At 38.3% G+C, this 17,602-nt stretch overlaps 1 protein-coding gene across 1 annotated transcript in view; it reads left to right on the top strand.

Annotated features, from left to right (window-relative positions):
- CTDP1 (CTD phosphatase subunit 1) overlaps positions 1-17,602 on the top strand; it is a 96,457-nt gene that overhangs the window by 44,487 nt on the left and 34,368 nt on the right. The window contains exon 11 of the mRNA XM_064705151.1: positions 207-372. Coding sequence (XP_064561221.1) covers positions 207-372 — 166 coding nt within the window. The remainder of the gene's footprint in view (positions 1-206; positions 373-17,602) is intronic.

Raw genomic sequence — 17,602 nt, 5'->3', positions numbered from 1 at the left:
GAGTGTGAATGCCTTGTCAAAGGTAAAATAAAAGCTTTAGCTGTCAGACTGAAATTAATCAGGAGACTTGACTGACCTGTTGATGAATGCAGAGCTTTATTAAGTGAAATTGTAGATACATGGCAGTCATAAATTGTTTATCGGATTTTATTTGTAGCTCTGAACCAAGTAATTCTATCTTACATGATACCCCTCAATTTTTTCAGAGTTGTTCAGCCGCATCAACAGCAGATGTTTGAAGAAGACGACCTTCCAGCTAGTGAAAATGAAGAGCAGCCTGGTCCATCTAAGAGGAAACGCCAGCCAAGTATGTCTGAAACAATGCCCCTGTACACGCTGTGTAAAGAGGATTTAGAGAGTATGGATAAAGAGGTGAGCTTAACTAATTCTGACAAATTTTTAACATGACATAAGTTCTAACTTTCATTAAATAATGCATGTACGTGAACTGACCTTGTATGCCGCTACAGTAACTTCAAGTAAAAGGCATGGCAGATAAAAGTACGGCTCAGGCTAAAAAGCAGTTACGTTCTGCAAAGCAGTACATAGTTCTACTTTAAAGGTCTACTAACACACCACAATACTGTGGTGTGTTAGTAGACCTTTAAAGTAGAATTTCATTTAAGAATAGCTTCTTCACATTAAACATGTTATTGAATTTGCTCTGGATAGCTTTGCCATGTGTCCCTTTGGAGTTGTTTTGCTTTACTTTTTTTTTATAGTAAATCTCAAATTAATGTGGACAAAAATCAGTGGTGGGATGGGAGAAGAGGGGTCTGCAGATGTAAAATGCACTGACTATATGGAAGATTGGGGAGACAAATGAAAGCATGGGGCTTTGTTATCTACAGACATGCAATTGCAGTGTTATTAAGTCATAGCTGTAATTGTTTTGCAGATGAAGGGAGATTTCTGTTGCAGAGTGAGCTGCATGTCTTTCATACTAAACAGCATTACTTGAAATTCATTGTGAACCTCTAGCTGTTCACTTAACATTCTATGCACTTTTTTCAAATGAGCCACCGTCTTACATAAGATGAATCTATGTATCTGTTGATACGTAGAAGAAAAATTACAGATCACTGAGCACCATGTTTTCATGAATTTATCCTCTGTGTGACTTTAGTATAAAATCTAGTGACCCTGGAGCTTGAATTCATCTTCAGGCTTGGATAGTTCATTGGGGTGGGGACAGGAGCATATAACTTGCCATGTTCTTGGCAGTAAATTCATTCCAAGGTTCTAGCTATAAAAGGCTTTGAGCTATCTTTTGAGCTAAAATTTAATAAAAGTTTGAGAAGGGAACTGCATATTTCACCAATAAAAGAGACTTTATGTATACAGTACAGGGTAAATTCAAGATGCACTTTCAGAAGAATTTTAAGCTGGTATTCTGGGAAAATGTCCCATAACTTTCAACTGCTATGATGATCTCCTTTGAATTTCTGTTAACTTCAGGCTTCTAACTTTACCTGGTAAACTTTACTTTGGAATTGACAAGTTTTGATTTCTGTTGCTTTTTGTTCTGAAGTATTTTGCCCATTTTATCTCAGACTTTCCCAGAAACAGTATTTCTCCTTGTCATGATACCAGTCCCTGAATCCATCTGTGCCTTCCATCTGTATTGTCAGTAATACTTAAAGACAATTAAGATTGTGGGTCACCTTTATGATTTTATGTACTAACATTTTTTTCTAATTATGTGGCTTTTGAAAAACATTAATGAATTACTGATGCAGTGTGTGCACTGAGTCAAAGGGAAGTGTGCATGTTTTTCGGACTCACTGCATAAAGTATTTATTGTTCTGTTTTTAAAGATACTATTTAGGAACCTTGTAAAAAGTCTGAATCTTTTAGCACCGTTGGTTTTGTGATTGATTGCTCTCTGCTGCTACATTTATGACTAAAGAAATTAAAGTTTTTCTACTTCTCCTGCAACTATAAACATCTTAAATTACAATGATTTGTTCTTAAATTATGCTTTTGCTTAAGCAGCATATTGTGCTTGGAAACTAGACCACATGAACTGCAAAAAAAATGAAGCCCAAATTCCAGTGACTTTTTTTTTCATAGTTGGATTAGCTTTGGTTCCAGGAGCATGATTTGAGGTAAAAGTTGCTGCCAAAAGTTTTCCCTTGCACCAAGTCTCTGTTCCTTGGGCGGCTGAACCAGTGGGGGGCTGGGTATGTTTGGGGTTTGTTTGGTGCAGAGGCACGGTGGGATTTTTCTGGTATTTTAGCTTCCCAGTATGATTTTGTCAAGGATTAAATATTAACACTGAGACATGGAGGAAGGGTGCATGCAGAACATGTATCAGGGAGGTTTAACTGTACATGGTAGTGCCAGCAGATCATTGTCTCCTGGAAGCTGACTATAAAGGGCAAGGAAAACTTGGGGCTCCTAGCATCACCTTAGTAAAGGTGTTGTGTTCACATAGAAGAAATGTAACCCAAGTAATTAAGCAGGATTTTCTGGCATTGTGTAGGAGTGCACTTAGGAAACAGGTGACGTGTGGTAACAAAGTCTATAAAATACAAAAGTTTAGGGGAGTATACACAGTGTAGTCTGCTGTCAGGAGCATTATCAAGTAAAGTGAAAATAAGCTCAATAAGCCTTGCTAGTGGGGACCTAGTTCACTTTGGTCACACTGTGACTTCTTTAACTTCCAGAGAAAGGTGTTTGCCTCCACCTCATTCTTTATCAAAATGTTAAAAGGCAAGAACCTTTCTGGAATCAGATTGTCACTAAGAGATGTGAAATTTCTGCTTTTGCCACAGAAATGCTTTTGCTTCATTTATATGCATTCAAGTGGCTATGGCAGCCACAAGAACTGCAGCTGACTGCAGACTACCTGGGCAGACGGAGGGAGTCTGTTCCAGTCACAGCAGTGATTTCTTGCTCCACTTCTGGGGTGCTCATGCTGAGGCTGTTTGGGTTAGGAGTATGTGGTCCAAGGAGAGGGAAAGCAAGTTCCAGTGGGACTTTGCTGCAGTGGAAGCCACTCCAGGCTCAACTGCTGTGTCTCTGCCCTTAGCCACTGTTGGTAATCATGGGACCCTATGGCAAGCCAGCTCAGGGAGCTGGTTGGGACAAAAAAGACCATTTCCAGATTAATCTTCATCATTTCCAACTTCCAGAAATAACCCGCTGTTGCTGCTGCATGAGTGCTAGTGCCAGGAGCAGGCAGAGGATGGGAAGAGCTGGGAATAAGAGTGAAGGCAGAGCTGCATTTAGAGCTTTAAAACTGCATCCTCAGTATTTTTACTGAATTCCCTCATAAATTCAGATAAGATCAAAAGGAGTCTTTTAGCTTTAGGGACTGGGATTTTTTAAAATTAAATCGGAAATGCAGGCATTCATATATACTGTTTCTGTGGGTATAACTAGCAATAAATAATTCCTTTGCAGTTAACATGTAAAGAAAATCTTGCTTTTTCTTTGCAAAAATCTGTGAAAGACCACACAGCCCCAGGTAGTTTGTATGTGGGAGAGTTGTGTTGGAAATATCAAAATGGAAGCTGATGAAGAGAATTAAATTATGATATATTCCCAAATTAAATCCCTTTCCTTCCTTAACCTATTTGAAGGTGTGTTTGTCACTTTTCCTAGTAAAAAAGCTTCTGCTGTTCAATTGGGAAGAACTACTGTGCATAAGCATCTCTTAACATTTGATCTTACGTAGATTTTTTTATCTTCTCTTATTTTTTCAGTTGTAATTATGCTATGCATACCAAGTAAATCAGAGGAGATGAATAGCATTTCAGCTATTGGGTTGTAGTTTAAGGTCACTTAGCCTTTTGTATCTTTTTCAGTGCCAGAGATCTGGGAGATTGGCTCCAATGGTAGAAGGACTGTTAGAATTTTAGAAAAATGGAAGTACGTGAGTGTTCAGTGTAATAGAATTGCCATTGAAAGGGCAATTGCCAAATCAGAGTAAGTGCATATGGAATGTATCCCTACTTGGGAAATGTGCAGTGTCCTGGTGCTGCTGCCTGGCAGTCGAGAGAGTCGAGAGAATGTTTTCCCTTTTTTTTGTACTAGCCTGACAGAGGTGCTTTCCAACAGATTGCTGCTGTTTGTCTCCGTTATGGGACAGTAACGGCAGCAGAATTAAATGCTGCCAGTCAAATTAGCTTGTTTATAGTCACTTTTACAAGATTGGATAACTTTTTACTTCTAAATAACTGGCTACCTCCTACATAACCTGCAAAAGGTCATTCCATAAAAATGCTATTTATATAGAATTGTATCTGGTATGCTGTAATCTTCACCAAAGAAAAATCTTTAAAGAAATGGTTTCCTGTTGGGAAGGGTGCAAGTTTGACAAGCAAGTCTCACAGATATATATGCTTGGCAGAAAGATTTTTGAATGTAGAGTCTGATGAAGGAATAGAGATGGAAGCAAGTTTTGATATAGAAGGTTGCTGAGCCAGTTTTACTGGATAACCAAGGAAAGAAAGGGTGTGTTAGTTAGAAAGGGTTTTTATGTCTTAGAGCAAAGGATAAACCCACCTCAAACAAGAAGATGTTTTTACCAAGCAGAAAGATAGTACAGGCAAACAAGTCAGCAAATGTTACAAGTAGAAAAAACGTCTCAGAATTTTCCACTGCAAGAAAACTGCCTAACAACTTCTAGCTTAAACTGTAATGTACTGACTTTTAGTAATTGGAGAATAGTGACATGAATATGGTAATTATAGTAGTTATGACAGGCTATAGATAAAAGTTAAGGTATAGCTTGGTTCTACTCTGGTATTAAGGTGCTCAGCAAAGAAAAGTATATAATGCATTGTAACCAAAAGGTTACAAAACCAAAGGGTCTCCAGGCCTGCCTGCAGCTGGAGCTGACAGCTGTAGGCACAGGCTCTGTCACCCACGACCCTGGACTGCTGTAACGTCTTGGATGGAATAAACTGCATTTTGAAGAGCACCTGGAGTCCCGCATCTCTCCTTTAGGCTCTTACAATTTCCAATCAATTAAATGCAGTCAATAATTAACTAGAAGCCTCTTGTTCCTAATAGCTGTTCCAGGATGACTTTTGTTTTGTCAGGATCAATTCTGTCACTTGACAGGGAAGTTATCTACCTTTGCTTTCAGTGTTCTGTAGCAGAAGCCTGTTCTATAGGGAGAAGAAATTAGGCTGTCTTCAGTTCTTCTTTTTCCCCATTTCAGCAGGAATGGACTTGCTCACCTGCAGGAGCCTTTGTTACTTGCTTGGGGTAGGATTGTGTGGCATTATCATCTTTTGCCAGGGATAGGTGGAAGCTCCTGACCTCCCAGTCACTACAACATTGTGTGGATCTGCTGTAGTTTACTGAGAAAAAAACTGAAAGTGGAATCCAGGCTTCAAGTGACTCTTTATTTGTTTCCAGAGATAAGATCTATTAGCTAAAGCAAGAAGGGAATGACATACAAACCACATGAAGACGTACACATGTCTTTCCTTTCATAACTGATGATCTCTGTACAGGATGCCAAGTAGCCCTCCTTCCCAGAGGTTACTCATGGATCACCTTGTGAGCCTATTTCTTCAGAACTGATTGCTAGTTCCTTTTTATTAGGGATCATTTTCTTCTAAATTTGTATTCCAAAATTGTTTGGAGAGAACCTTAATGACTGGGATGGCATCATGCAGTTACTTTGTGAAGTCGATCTAATCCTAACAGTGTTGTGTCCTATGTGTTATAAATAAGCTGTTTGTTTTTACATACTGTTGCTTCCTGAGGGGCGTTAACTCTGCTTTTCTGTAAAATGTGTTCTTTCTTCATGAGTATTTGTTGCAGACACAAAAGGTGATTTTTAGTCTCGTGCATCGTGCTAGCTTCTTTTAAAACTTGAGTCAGCTTTATATAGTCTTAAAGATTTTCCCTTTTTTAATAAATATCCCCTTCATAATTATCATAATTATGTTGACGTTCTTGTCTGTGATAAATGACTTGACCCTGAAATAAGTAAACAAGGTCAAGAGTTTTCATTCCTCTCTTCCTTTTGGCTACAAATTATTCTCATCTGTTCCTTCTAGAGCAATGGCTGTCAGTTCCCTTATGTTATTTTTCAGGTTCTTTCTAATTCACTAGTCCATGTAAATCGTAGAAATGCATAGCAAGAATCTTAAGATGCTTCATTTGTAAAATGTCAGTGATAACGAAAAAAGAAATTACCCTGAGCTGAGCTGAAGATCCTGCTCTCAGTTGCTCATATCTCAGCTGCTGCTACAACCATGGTAAGAATAGAAGGCAGACAGCCACAGGTCTTCATATTGTCAGTACTTCCAGGACCAGTCCTCGACAGATGCCAGTAGGGGTTTCACCAGTGGGAAGGAAGTTGAAAAGGGATTTCCAGTAACGCAGTAAGATTGAACAAGTTCAGTAAGGCGGAAAGATTTCTGTTTGTTTTGCAGTACCTTCCCATCCAGGATGGCCCAGGATTACTAAGGTCCTGGAACAGCTGTGCACACATAGTTTCCTAGCTGTACAGTGCTTCGGCTTTTGTTTGTTGCTGTGATTTGGTCATGGTGTTTGAGAGTAGCATCTGTGTCTTGTCAAGTGTCATCATCTCTGCCATCTAAGGTTAAATATTTTCCTGGTTTAAATTCCTCTCAGTTTGGGACTTGGGACAGGGGAAGAGAGGGAGCGAATCTGATACCAGTCTGACCTCTAGCTTTCCCATCTCTCACTTCAGTTAGTGAATCTGCAGAGATTGCTCCCATCTGGTTGGGACATGTGGTCAGCAGCTGCAAAGTGACCACATTGCAAAGGTATGTTCTGTGCACGAGTGCATTTAAGTGTAAAGATTTTTCTTGAGTGGGAATTGCCTAATGAACTACTTTTGCATTAACATGGTTCTGTTGATTTGGGATGTATTCTGTACATTCTTTTCCTTTAACTGAGCTGTAATTTATAGGTCATATACAAAGACTGAAATTGCACCATTCTGCTCTTACATAAGGCCACTTATGCTCTTATATTTTGTCACTCTGCATTCTGCTTTTATCTAAGCAAGCTTTATCCCTTAATTTCTGTTTTTTATTTCACGTTAGTGACTGTACCATGCAGTGAATTAGGAGGGAGTGTTTTTCTCCTTCAAAGTGTTGAAAACTGTTATCTCAGTAAGTGGTTAGCCTCTTGGTTAGTTAAAAAGTACTAATTTGATGTGGAGGATGTGGTCTCTAGAGCAAATAATAGCTGCCTAGGCTCCCTTGGACAATTACCTTCCACATTAATGGTTCTTTGAATTTCCACAACTGTGTTTGTCATACAGATTTTCTTTTTTGACACCTTAGCATGTACTATGTCATAAATTGTACAGATGCTAAATTTGGTTAGCTTCTTGTAAATTGTACCTTTTTTGAAGGAAAAAGAATAAGTCTGTGTGTACTCTTGATGTTGTTAGTGATTGTCATCCAAGTCCCTTGGCCCTTGGTAGTGATGAGGTCTTGCTTTGCAGTTGTCAGACAGCTTTCACTCTAACTGGACTTGTAAAAACAATTAAAAACTATTAGTGAAAGTAAATGTGCTGCTCTTCATCAAGACGGTAAGAGACTGTTGTGAAAAGGATTTGCTAACTTCTGATGTAAGCAGACCTGAGAAGACTCAGATTGGCTGGTCTCAGTCCATTGGTGCTTCCTTATGTCGTTTGCTATTGTCACCTTCCTTCACATGCTGACTCTCTCGTCCCCACTGGCCGCCATGCTCTCACCAGATTTTTGTTTTCTGTGTGGAGTGCTTATTACCGAATGGCTTAACCCAGCAAGATTACATGTGCTGCTTGCTTTCTTTTACTGGGAGATGAATTTTCTGGAGGGAAATGGTGAGGGTGCAATGCTAGGAATCAGGTTGCTGGTTTGTCTTCATGAACAAGTGATGGCTGGCTGATGGACCAAGAAATATGATGTGTTTTTTTAAAGAACATACCTTAAAGCAGGTGTATAAGAAGGAAAATATATTTATTGCTACTCCCCCGTTTTACAATTTTGACATTCACTGTTTTCTAATATAGTTAAATAATACAGAAGTAATTGAGCATTAATGTTAAAGCAATTATTTCACCCATATCTCATCTGATTAGTAGAGAAAACTGAGTAAAGTTTTCCAATACTATTTTTAATAGTTTGACAGTGAGAATCGGCAGGACAGAACTAAGATACTGGTACAGTGCATTGGAGAGAAAGATGATGAGCACTTAAAAGAAGCTGGCCATCAGTAGTTTGTTTCTGCCTTTTTTTTACTTTGGAGAATTAATTTTCTACCAGAAAATGGAAACTGCTCTGAAAAGCATCTATGCTTTCTTCTTTTGTTTTCAGAAGATGAGTTTCAGAAGATACCAATTTTCTAAAAACAAATTTCTATTGGTCATGCTTAAATTGTAAATCATCCTGACCAGAAACATTGACATTCTAATTCTTATTCACCTAACAGAAAGAGCACTAAAATATATGTAGTGTAGATAAAGCTAGTGAGATTCAAATGGATTATCTAAATGTGAAACATATGTTTGACTATTTTTTCGGCCTGATATTTCTCTACAGACCATTAGTTTATGCATTAATTGCATGGAGCTGATTGGCTGCTAGTTTTAAGAGGGCATCATGGTTCAAGCTTGCTTAGCACTTTTTAGAAGTGTTTGGAAAGAGGCTTTTTTATTTAATACCGTGTTTTACAAGGAGACAACTCATTACCAAAATAGGAAAAGGATTTTTATCAAAGTTGATATTATCTCAAGTAGGCAATCAGTTGTGGATCACATCTGTTTTTCTGCACAGGTTGCTTAGAAAATACTATTTAAACACTGGTTTTTTAATGTACTTGGATGTCTTATTGTCATTTCAGAGATTTTTTTTATTTTGTGTGTCATGACACACAAAATGTAACCTTTTGGCATTCAGATGACACACGGTATAAATATCTGCATTTTGTAGATAAAAATGAAGACTACATATATATGTATGAATTAGTTTAATGGCAGTCATGACAAGTTGTTAATTAAAATATGATGTAAGACTTTTGAGCAAAGTGAACATGATCAGTCAAGTTCTTGGCTGGTCAGGCTGTTATGGGGAAAATAAAACGTATCACAGAGTAAGCTGAGTGGGAAAGGACCCACAAGGATCATCAAGCCCAGCTCCTGGCCCTGCACAACACCATCCCCAAGAGTCACACCGTGTACTCAAGAGTGTTGTCCAAACACTCCTTGAACTCTATCAAGCTTGGTGCTGTGACCACTTCCCTGGAGAGACTGTTCCAGTGCCCAACCTCCCTTTGGGGTGAAGAACCCTTTTCTGATATCCAGCACAAACCTCCCCTGACATTACTTCAGGCCATTCCCTCTTTTTTATTGAGACTTCACTTTTATTATGCCTACTTTATTCATAAGCTAAGTACAAATATTTGTGCTATAATAGATATTAGTAATGGGCTGCACCAAGTGGACATCAACTAAAGAAGTAGCCATGCTTGCTTCAGCACTAGCTTCTTCTTGAGGAATCTGATAAAACTCAAAGTAATCAGATTGATGGATTGTCAATAGAAAAACAGGGAAATCCAGGCAAAACTTAGTTAGCCCAAGATTGGTCTGATTTACTTGCCAGCAAAGGTGCTTCTGCCATCTTACATAGTCTTCATACTTTCCTGATTCAATCAACAGTTGATTCAGATCCTCTGCCATTCTCCCAAAGATGTTCACAACATTGTTTCATTGTAAGCTTGGGTTTTTAGGAGAGATTCTTCTTTTTCCATGTTTATTCTGTTAAGCATAAAGTAAAATTTATTAGGCAAATAAGGTTAAATCCTGAGCTCTGTGATACTGCAGATATTAATGACTTCTGGCTTTTAAACTATGCCTGTTTTTATAGCAGATGTGTTACTCTAATGTTACTCCATATGAAATGGAAAGTAGTTCTATAAAGCTTCCACCTCTAGAATGTATATACAAGGTGTTGGTTTATTCTATGGGGAAGAAGGCTTTTCCATACATTCTGTGAAGATTTTTCAGCCGACTCTGGTAGCGCTACCTGTAGCCTGGCCTTAGTGAGGAGAAGCTGAAAGCCTTTTTCAGCTGTTTGTTTATGCAACATAATGGGGAAAAACCTCTTTAAATAGAGTTCAATAACGTTATTTTAGCATCTACATCTACCTCCGTATGCTAAATGAAATTCAGCTAGGTTGTCAACACTAATTGGCCACAGTTAAAAATGAGATGTGTGAGCCGTGTTAAACAATTTGCAAGCTGATCCCTCACATAATTCTGAGCAGCTGCATAGAGGGCCTGATTGAGCCTCATCACGAGTCTAACATGTTTTTACATTTAAATTTGAGCTGTTACTCTCCATGAGAGATATTTAAAGGTGTCTGCTCAAGTCCCAGTCTAAGTCTGAACTGGTTTTTTCATAGCTATTTTTTTTTTGTTTTGTCAAGACCTTCTGATACATGTATTTCAACATAAAAAGAAATATAGATATGCAGTATGGCATAATGCATGTTAAATGCTGTGAAGGATCTTTGCAAACATTTGCATAATGCTGGTCTGCTAGCAAACTTAATTTGTGGTTGAAATTCTGGGGTGATAGAAATGCAAGTCCATTTTGGTAGCACAAAGGCAGGATTATTTCTACATACAGCATTGAAGGACAATTCAGTTTGTACCATTACTTTTTGATCAGCTGATCTTGATCAGTTATCATAAGGTGACTTACTGTTAAATTTAATTTATGCATAATTGCATTTGCTTCCTCAGAGACATTTTCAAGGGAAAACATCTCTGCTTTGGTAGGTTTTTTTTCTTTTAGGTGCCAGCTTCAGGCACAATGAATACAGTTACTCTGCATGAGTCTCTTCAGCTGCTGGCCTTATCTTTCACTGTATTATGGATTGCTTCTTTTCTTTTTCCTTAAGTTACTCCATGCCTTATTCTTGCTATTGAGTAGGTTTGTTATGCAGGAAGCTTCCACATATACAATGCTCATATTCCAGCACTACTTCACTTAAAAGCTACATGCTTTGTCTGTACAGAGTCTAATTGCCCAGTTCAGTAGAAACTGGTTCAAAACTGCTGTCTTCACTATCATCCTTAAATTTCTCATAAAACCATGGTTTTCCCTAATGCTTATTATTTGAGGTGGTTTTGTTAGCTTGAGCACATTGATAACTATCTCTTGGTTCTTGTAATAACAAAAGCAAGCTAATCAGGCTTATTGAAGAGGGAAGTTCACTGACAAATAATGCTTCATGAAGCCAGCTGCCAATGCTAAGTTAAAATTAGCAAGTCAAGGCAGATCCAAGCTGGCTTACCCATCTTAGGGGTGGGTTTGTTCATAGTATGTGTGAATAAATCTATACTGAATACAGCATATCAATGTTTTTATAGCAGTGATTTTGGGCTGGTAAGCCCTACTGTATCCCAATTGCTCTACAAATCAATAGTTTGAGTTCCTTTGTAGCTGTGATGACTGCAGAAAGCTTCTGCATGCAGGTAAATGAAAGCAGTTTTTTGTCTGTCTTTTGTTCTCACCATAATGTTTTCAATTTCACTTGGACTGTGACTTCTGAACAGCTTTATATCCTGCTGAAAAAGAAGTAAAGGAGTTCAACCTCTGAAAACAAAAAAAACCCTTATTTTTCTCTAAAGTATATACGTAGTGATGAATATTCAGTCTCTCTAAGCAAAAGGTATGCTTTCAGTTAATCTTGGGATGGTGAAACCCAGCCCTGTGCTGAGAGAGAATATTGTTAAAATATGTGGTAACAAGGATTCATTGAGAGAAAGCTTTGAAAGTTGAGATGCAAAAAATGGGAGGGCGGTGTGCACATTTTATCAGCAATTCTTTTTATGCTTTTATGTATCTTCTTTTTAGGGTGAGGATTGCTTGGGTTCTTATATCTTCTGAAGTAAAGACCATATTTATGGCTGTTGTTCTTCAACATTTTCTGATCATGACTGTGCAGAAAGAGTGCATTTCTGGTTGCAGCATTTCAGAAGTTTAGCATCTGCCTCTGAGCCGGAGCACATTAGCGTCTCTAAGGTAGTTTAAATAATCTGTAATTCAGGTTGAAGTGTTTGGAAATGAGTTCAAGTCAAGTTTCCTCCCACTCTGTTTTCTCAATGTAATGGGTTAACCAAATGGGTTAAGCCCTAAATGCTTCTCAGCAGTTTTCAAGGACAATGTGCTGAGTGTATTTGCAGGTTGGCTGTGCTATTAACTAATGCCTTTGAGGATGACTTGAAAGAGAATATGTAGATTAGTGTCCTAGTACTTCTGTCATAAAAGCTGAGATTTTCTGTTTAGAAATTCAGGCTGCAAAAACCTGGATCACATCTCATATTAGGAAAAAAAATACCATTTTAAATTCCATCCACCAGTTCAGCAGGTGTTTTCAGATAAAATAGTGAGTATATGTTGAGATCTGTCCCATTTTCTTTCTAAAACCATTTGTGCAGTGATCAAGTTGCATTAATGGAGGAAGCCTGTCCATACCTGTTCAGAGCTGCCTCTCTGCATCAGAACAAAACTTATCAGCTGAGCCAGAGTGCAAGTGAGTTTTAGCAGTAGATGATACTTCATCCTGGCTAGGTGCCCAGGAAACCCATTGCTTACTAGGTTTGGGCCATCAGTATGCTGTCCTCTACAAAATGCTCATGGAGGGGATCACTGCAGTAGATGTGTTTAGCATCCATAGATTCTTTTTTGTTTTTAAGTGAAACTACATGAGAGCAGATACTGTCAAGAGGTCAAGGGATGGTATTTTGGTGTTCAAAAAATAGTTGTAAAATGAAGTTTATACAAAAAAGGCTTGCTCTGAGGGACTGATTAGAAGCAGTACAAGTGGACTAAGTATTTTTGTGCTAAATTATTTTTGCGCTAAATTATTTTTGCTCAAATTTCTATGTCTTTATATAACGTAAATAATATAAAACCAGGTTAGGAGCTCAGAAATTGTGTAATTCCTTGATAGTAACATACTGCTATCATGTTGCCCTCAGCATTTCATTAGCAGCTTCCTACTGATGTTTCCCCTTGGCAGTGAAGTGTCAGAAAAGATCACTCAGAGTCTAGGCTCTGTGCCCTCTTAAATTGCCATGTGTCATTTTTAATAGAATGTCAGGATTTCTAACCTAATATGTCAGTGGTATTTTGTGACTGTATTTAAACAACCTGTGCAAGTGTTCTTTCATTAGCAAATTAGATTAATTTATTTTTAAAGAAATCTAGATTGTGCATGTCTCTTGCTAAGTCTCTAGGAGTAAGAAGAAAGTTATGATAACTTCTGGCAAAACTGTGCTTCGGTTAATAGCCAGACTGACAGTTGTTAGAGTCTTGCAAAATTATAAGACAAAGCTGTTCTTTGCTGTGTGTCAGAAAAGCATGCTTTCTACTTTAAAGAAAAGGCAGCTTTGAGAACAAAGTGTGCTGCTGTCTTGGTTTAAAACAGGTGAGCAGTACAGCCATAGGCTGCTACAGCTTTTTAACCTGTTGCTATAAAGTTTTGCAAGATAAGAGCTGTAGGGACGCATGCATGCAGCGAGCTGAAATCCCTGATATGTCCACCTGTGTTCAACAAAAAGGAACAGGTATGGATACTTCTAGTCTTTATCTGACCTTTTTTGTTGGTTGGAAAAATACTACAGTGATCTTAGTCTTCGTTCATATTGCAGACTTGATAGTTTCTGTGAATTAAAGTATACCAAAGATGCTTTTTTGTAAGAATTTTCTCCTTGTTCCTTTCTCTTCCCTCCAGGAGTTTCTGTACATTAGTATGCTGTTTGTATAGTATCAACAGAGTCTCTAGGTATTCCAGTCTCTGGATATTTAGATAGTGCTTATTTCTACAAAAAGACTCAAACAGAATTTGAGTGCAACAGACTATCGCCTGGGCACTCACTCACTGCCTCATTTCTTTAAGGTGAAGGTTTGCCTAAAGTGAAATCAGGACACTTAGTAATATGTGGCCCTTGAACTTGAGCATGCAGGTTGAGTTTCTGTTCTGTTGCAGGAATTTTTGTTTTGTTTTTTAAGACTTTAAGGTAGAGGTAAACTTGAAAGATGGCCCAGTGACACATTTTACTCTTCTGGAGACAATTTGCTAGTAGTACCAATAGTCTATAGCAGTAGTGCATGGTTCAGTTCATCAGATTATGAAATTCTGTATTGGTCACTAAAAAGCATATGGTAATACTTTAATATAACTTCTCCAGGCCATTGGTCTGTTGCAGTCTTCTGCTCTTCAGGTTGTGGCTACACAATTGAAGAGATCCATCTCCAAAGTCTCTTTGCAGCTGCTTTTTCCTCCTGTGATGTACTGTTACTGCTTGTGTGTTAGTGTAGACATGAAATTAACTGGGACAGGGAAGTGGTGTAGCTAAGCAGTAACCCAGCTTTAAAATGCAGTTGTAGGTCACTAAGCTGCTGCTGTCTCTGAAATGTCACACAACAAGCAAGGAGATAAATGTATAGCTTTTTCTGACCAGCTTTGGTTTCAGCAAGATGCGTTTTCATTTACATGTAGTCACCCAGGACATAAAAGCCAATCTCTAAATGAGTATTGGAAAGAAATCTTATAAAAGCTTTTTTCTAGGGTTTGGTAATATTCCTTAAACTGTTTAGAGCAATTGTTTCTCAGTCTACCAAAGCAGATATAACAACACTGCCAGGTTTGATATTCTGACCTGAAGTATGCCTTTATCAAAATTAAGATAGGACAAAGGTAGTTCTCAGTGTATGGAGATTTAAATAGAGGAAGCGTGCTTCTTCTGTTAAATCATGAACAAGACTAGTCAATTCTGATATTTCTGATTGATCACCTGCTCCAATGAGCCGGTGGTAATTGTGGTAGAGAGCAGTGAAATCTGCCTTGGAAATGTTTGAGACAAAGGGGTATTGGACACTTGCATAAATGCATTGTGTTACTCTAAAAATTGAGTCAGAAATTTGAAAGGAGAAAAAAGTGCTCTAATGCTGAAGAAAAAAAAACCAGATGAGACAGAATGTGAAAGACAAGTTCTTCTGAGGTTACTCAGAAGAAATGGGACTGAGTTACATCACTGAGTTACATTCTCCCTTAAATTTTATGTACTGAGGGACAACTTAACCTGTTTCAGACAGCTTGTCCTTCCAGTGACATCTTTGTAATTTTTTTGTTTCAAAGCAACTTAAATTCAGCCCAAATCTCTTAATACAGACTGTGTCTATTGTAGGAAAGTTTAATTGTTCACAGGTATTGTGCCCTCTCAAAAGCATGCTGAAATACTTGGTGGCTTCTTTGAAGATATGAGTGGCAATATCTTGCTCCTCAGTTAACTGTACCTAAGCATTTGGCTGGTAGGAATAAACATTAAAAAAGCTTTTCAGTTCACTGAGGAAAAAAGTGAAATGAAAAGTTTTCATATACAGAAGAAAAAATTAAGATCAAAACTAAGTTTAAAATTATTAGACTTTTCCAGATTAGGAAAAATATTTGTGATGTCAAGCTAAGTGGATTCTTTTATGTGCGGTAAAGTCATGGTGCAAGCCATAGTTGCTTATAGCTATGAGAGTGACCTGAAAAGTCATTTGCTGCTGGGGAGGCAGTGTTCTGTTCCCCATGTCAGCAGAGGATTGCTTCCCTGCAAAGAACCCCAGGGCAAACCTCTTCCAACTACTTGCTTTTTTGCCTTACCTAAGGCCAGAACTTTTCATAAATAATGGTCAGTAACAGAATAAAAACACATTCTTTCTCTGAAGGGTAGCTGTAGATCATGCTCTTACTCACTGGCCCTTAACTTACATTGTTGGAGCCTTTTCTGGAATTTTGACATGGATATTTTTCAGCAGTCTGAATTGAAGAATCATTGCATTTAGCAGCCACAGAGCTCCTATGTATGCAGGAGTGTCGTTGTTTTAGAACTGCTGCAAGCAAAGGAAGAGAGGGCTCCACACTTGCTGCCTCCAATGGTCTCAGGCTGTCTCCTCTCCATCCCAGCCATGAGCTGATGGGCAGGAAAGTTGGAGTTTAAATGCTGTTCTTGTTTTTAAGTGGTTCTCATTGAGTCTGTCCTCCTGGATAGGTGAATAACTGTATTCTGGTCACACAGCTATTATTAATTTTTTTTTATCTTAGACTTCACCCTTTGAAAAAAATTACAATGAAGATTTACAGGCCTATTGCTATTTAACAATCTTTTGGCAAAGGATTTCTTTTGAAAACAGAATAAAGGAAAGGAAGATTAGAGTTATGGATGCCTTTATATAATTGGAAAAAGCCATAGCTTCCAGGCTCCAGTGATGTCCCTGACTCAGAAAGGCTTTGGATAAATGATTGTATTATCTCCCTTGAGACATTTTCTCTTTAGAGTCTTTGAATTAAAAAATTGTTAATATTAAAATCAGTAACTTCTAGTTCATGTGAATTTAATTTAAATTTCACAAATTAGTGGTTAGGAATGGGCTTTTTCCTCTTTCCAGCACCAGTGAAGTGTTACCAATTTAATGAAAGAAAGCAATTTTCATTATACTAATAATCAGAGAATCATATAATGGTTTGGATTGGAAGGGACTTAGATCATCTTGTTCCAATTTCCCTGCTGTGGCCAGGAGCACCTTCCACTAGATCAGGTTGTGCTGAGCCCCATCCAACCTGGCCTTGAACACTTCCAGGGGTATGGCATCCACAGCTTCTCTGGGTTGTTCCAGTGATTCACCATCCTCACAGGGAAGAATTCCTCCTGATATCTAATCTAAATCTCTCCTCTTTCAGCTGAAAGCCGTTCCCCTTGTTCCATAACAAAATTTATGTTTTAGAAAGACTTTGGAATCCTTAAGTCAGCACTCAAGGCACCCTAATTATCAAGGAAGGATTGCACCTTGTGTTTCTTTTAGCAGTTTCACATATTTGTTCTAGGCATCTGAAGAATGTTTACAAGGTTTCTACTCAAATCTAGACATTGCTCTCCAGGTGGGAAATTCAAAATTTTAAATGGCATTATTTGAAGAATCAATCCCATTCAATCATAAGCAAGGATACTTGATTGTTATTAGTGCTTTTTAATAACAATATTGGTATGCAATCTCTAAGTGATATTTTATTTTATTCCGAAGTATTAATTGCAGTAGTAAAGCTCAAATATAGTGAATTGTGCAGCTGTAGTTGCAGTTACCTTGCCTTTTCATTTGCAGAGGTTAAGTGGTCACATTATCAGAGGCAGTGGGCTGTGGTTTTTTCCCTTCAGATCTGCCTTTTAGGAGCACAGTCGATTGCCCAAGGCTGCAATTAAAACTTGTGATGGCATTGTAGCCAGTGCTGTCAGCAGCACTGGGAACTCCAGCTATCGGGGCTGCACTGCCTCTCCATTTCCCATCAGGGTTCCTGTGCAGCCTCCAGGGGTTGCGGTGGAGCTCCTTGTAAGTAAGTTCCACATGGTGGTTTTAAATTGCTGGTTTTCAAGTTTGAGCATAGCAGCTATGCTCAGCATCGAGCCAAGGCTTTTTCTTCTCACATAATTGCTTTTCATCCCGAAACTGGAAGGTTATTACCAGGAGCTGCTAATATTTCTATGTGCAGTTTGATAACAGTAGGTGAAAATAATTCCAGACCACAAGTGCCAGGAAGCACAAGTTACAGGTTTGGTTTTGCT

The sequence above is a fragment of the Zonotrichia leucophrys genome, chromosome 2 (genome assembly GCF_028769735.1).
Source record: "Zonotrichia leucophrys gambelii isolate GWCS_2022_RI chromosome 2, RI_Zleu_2.0, whole genome shotgun sequence".
In the NCBI taxonomy this organism is placed as follows: domain Eukaryota; kingdom Metazoa; phylum Chordata; class Aves; order Passeriformes; family Passerellidae; genus Zonotrichia; species Zonotrichia leucophrys.
The sequence above is the reverse complement of the archived record's forward strand: the minus strand, read 5'-3'. Positions and strand labels throughout refer to the sequence as shown.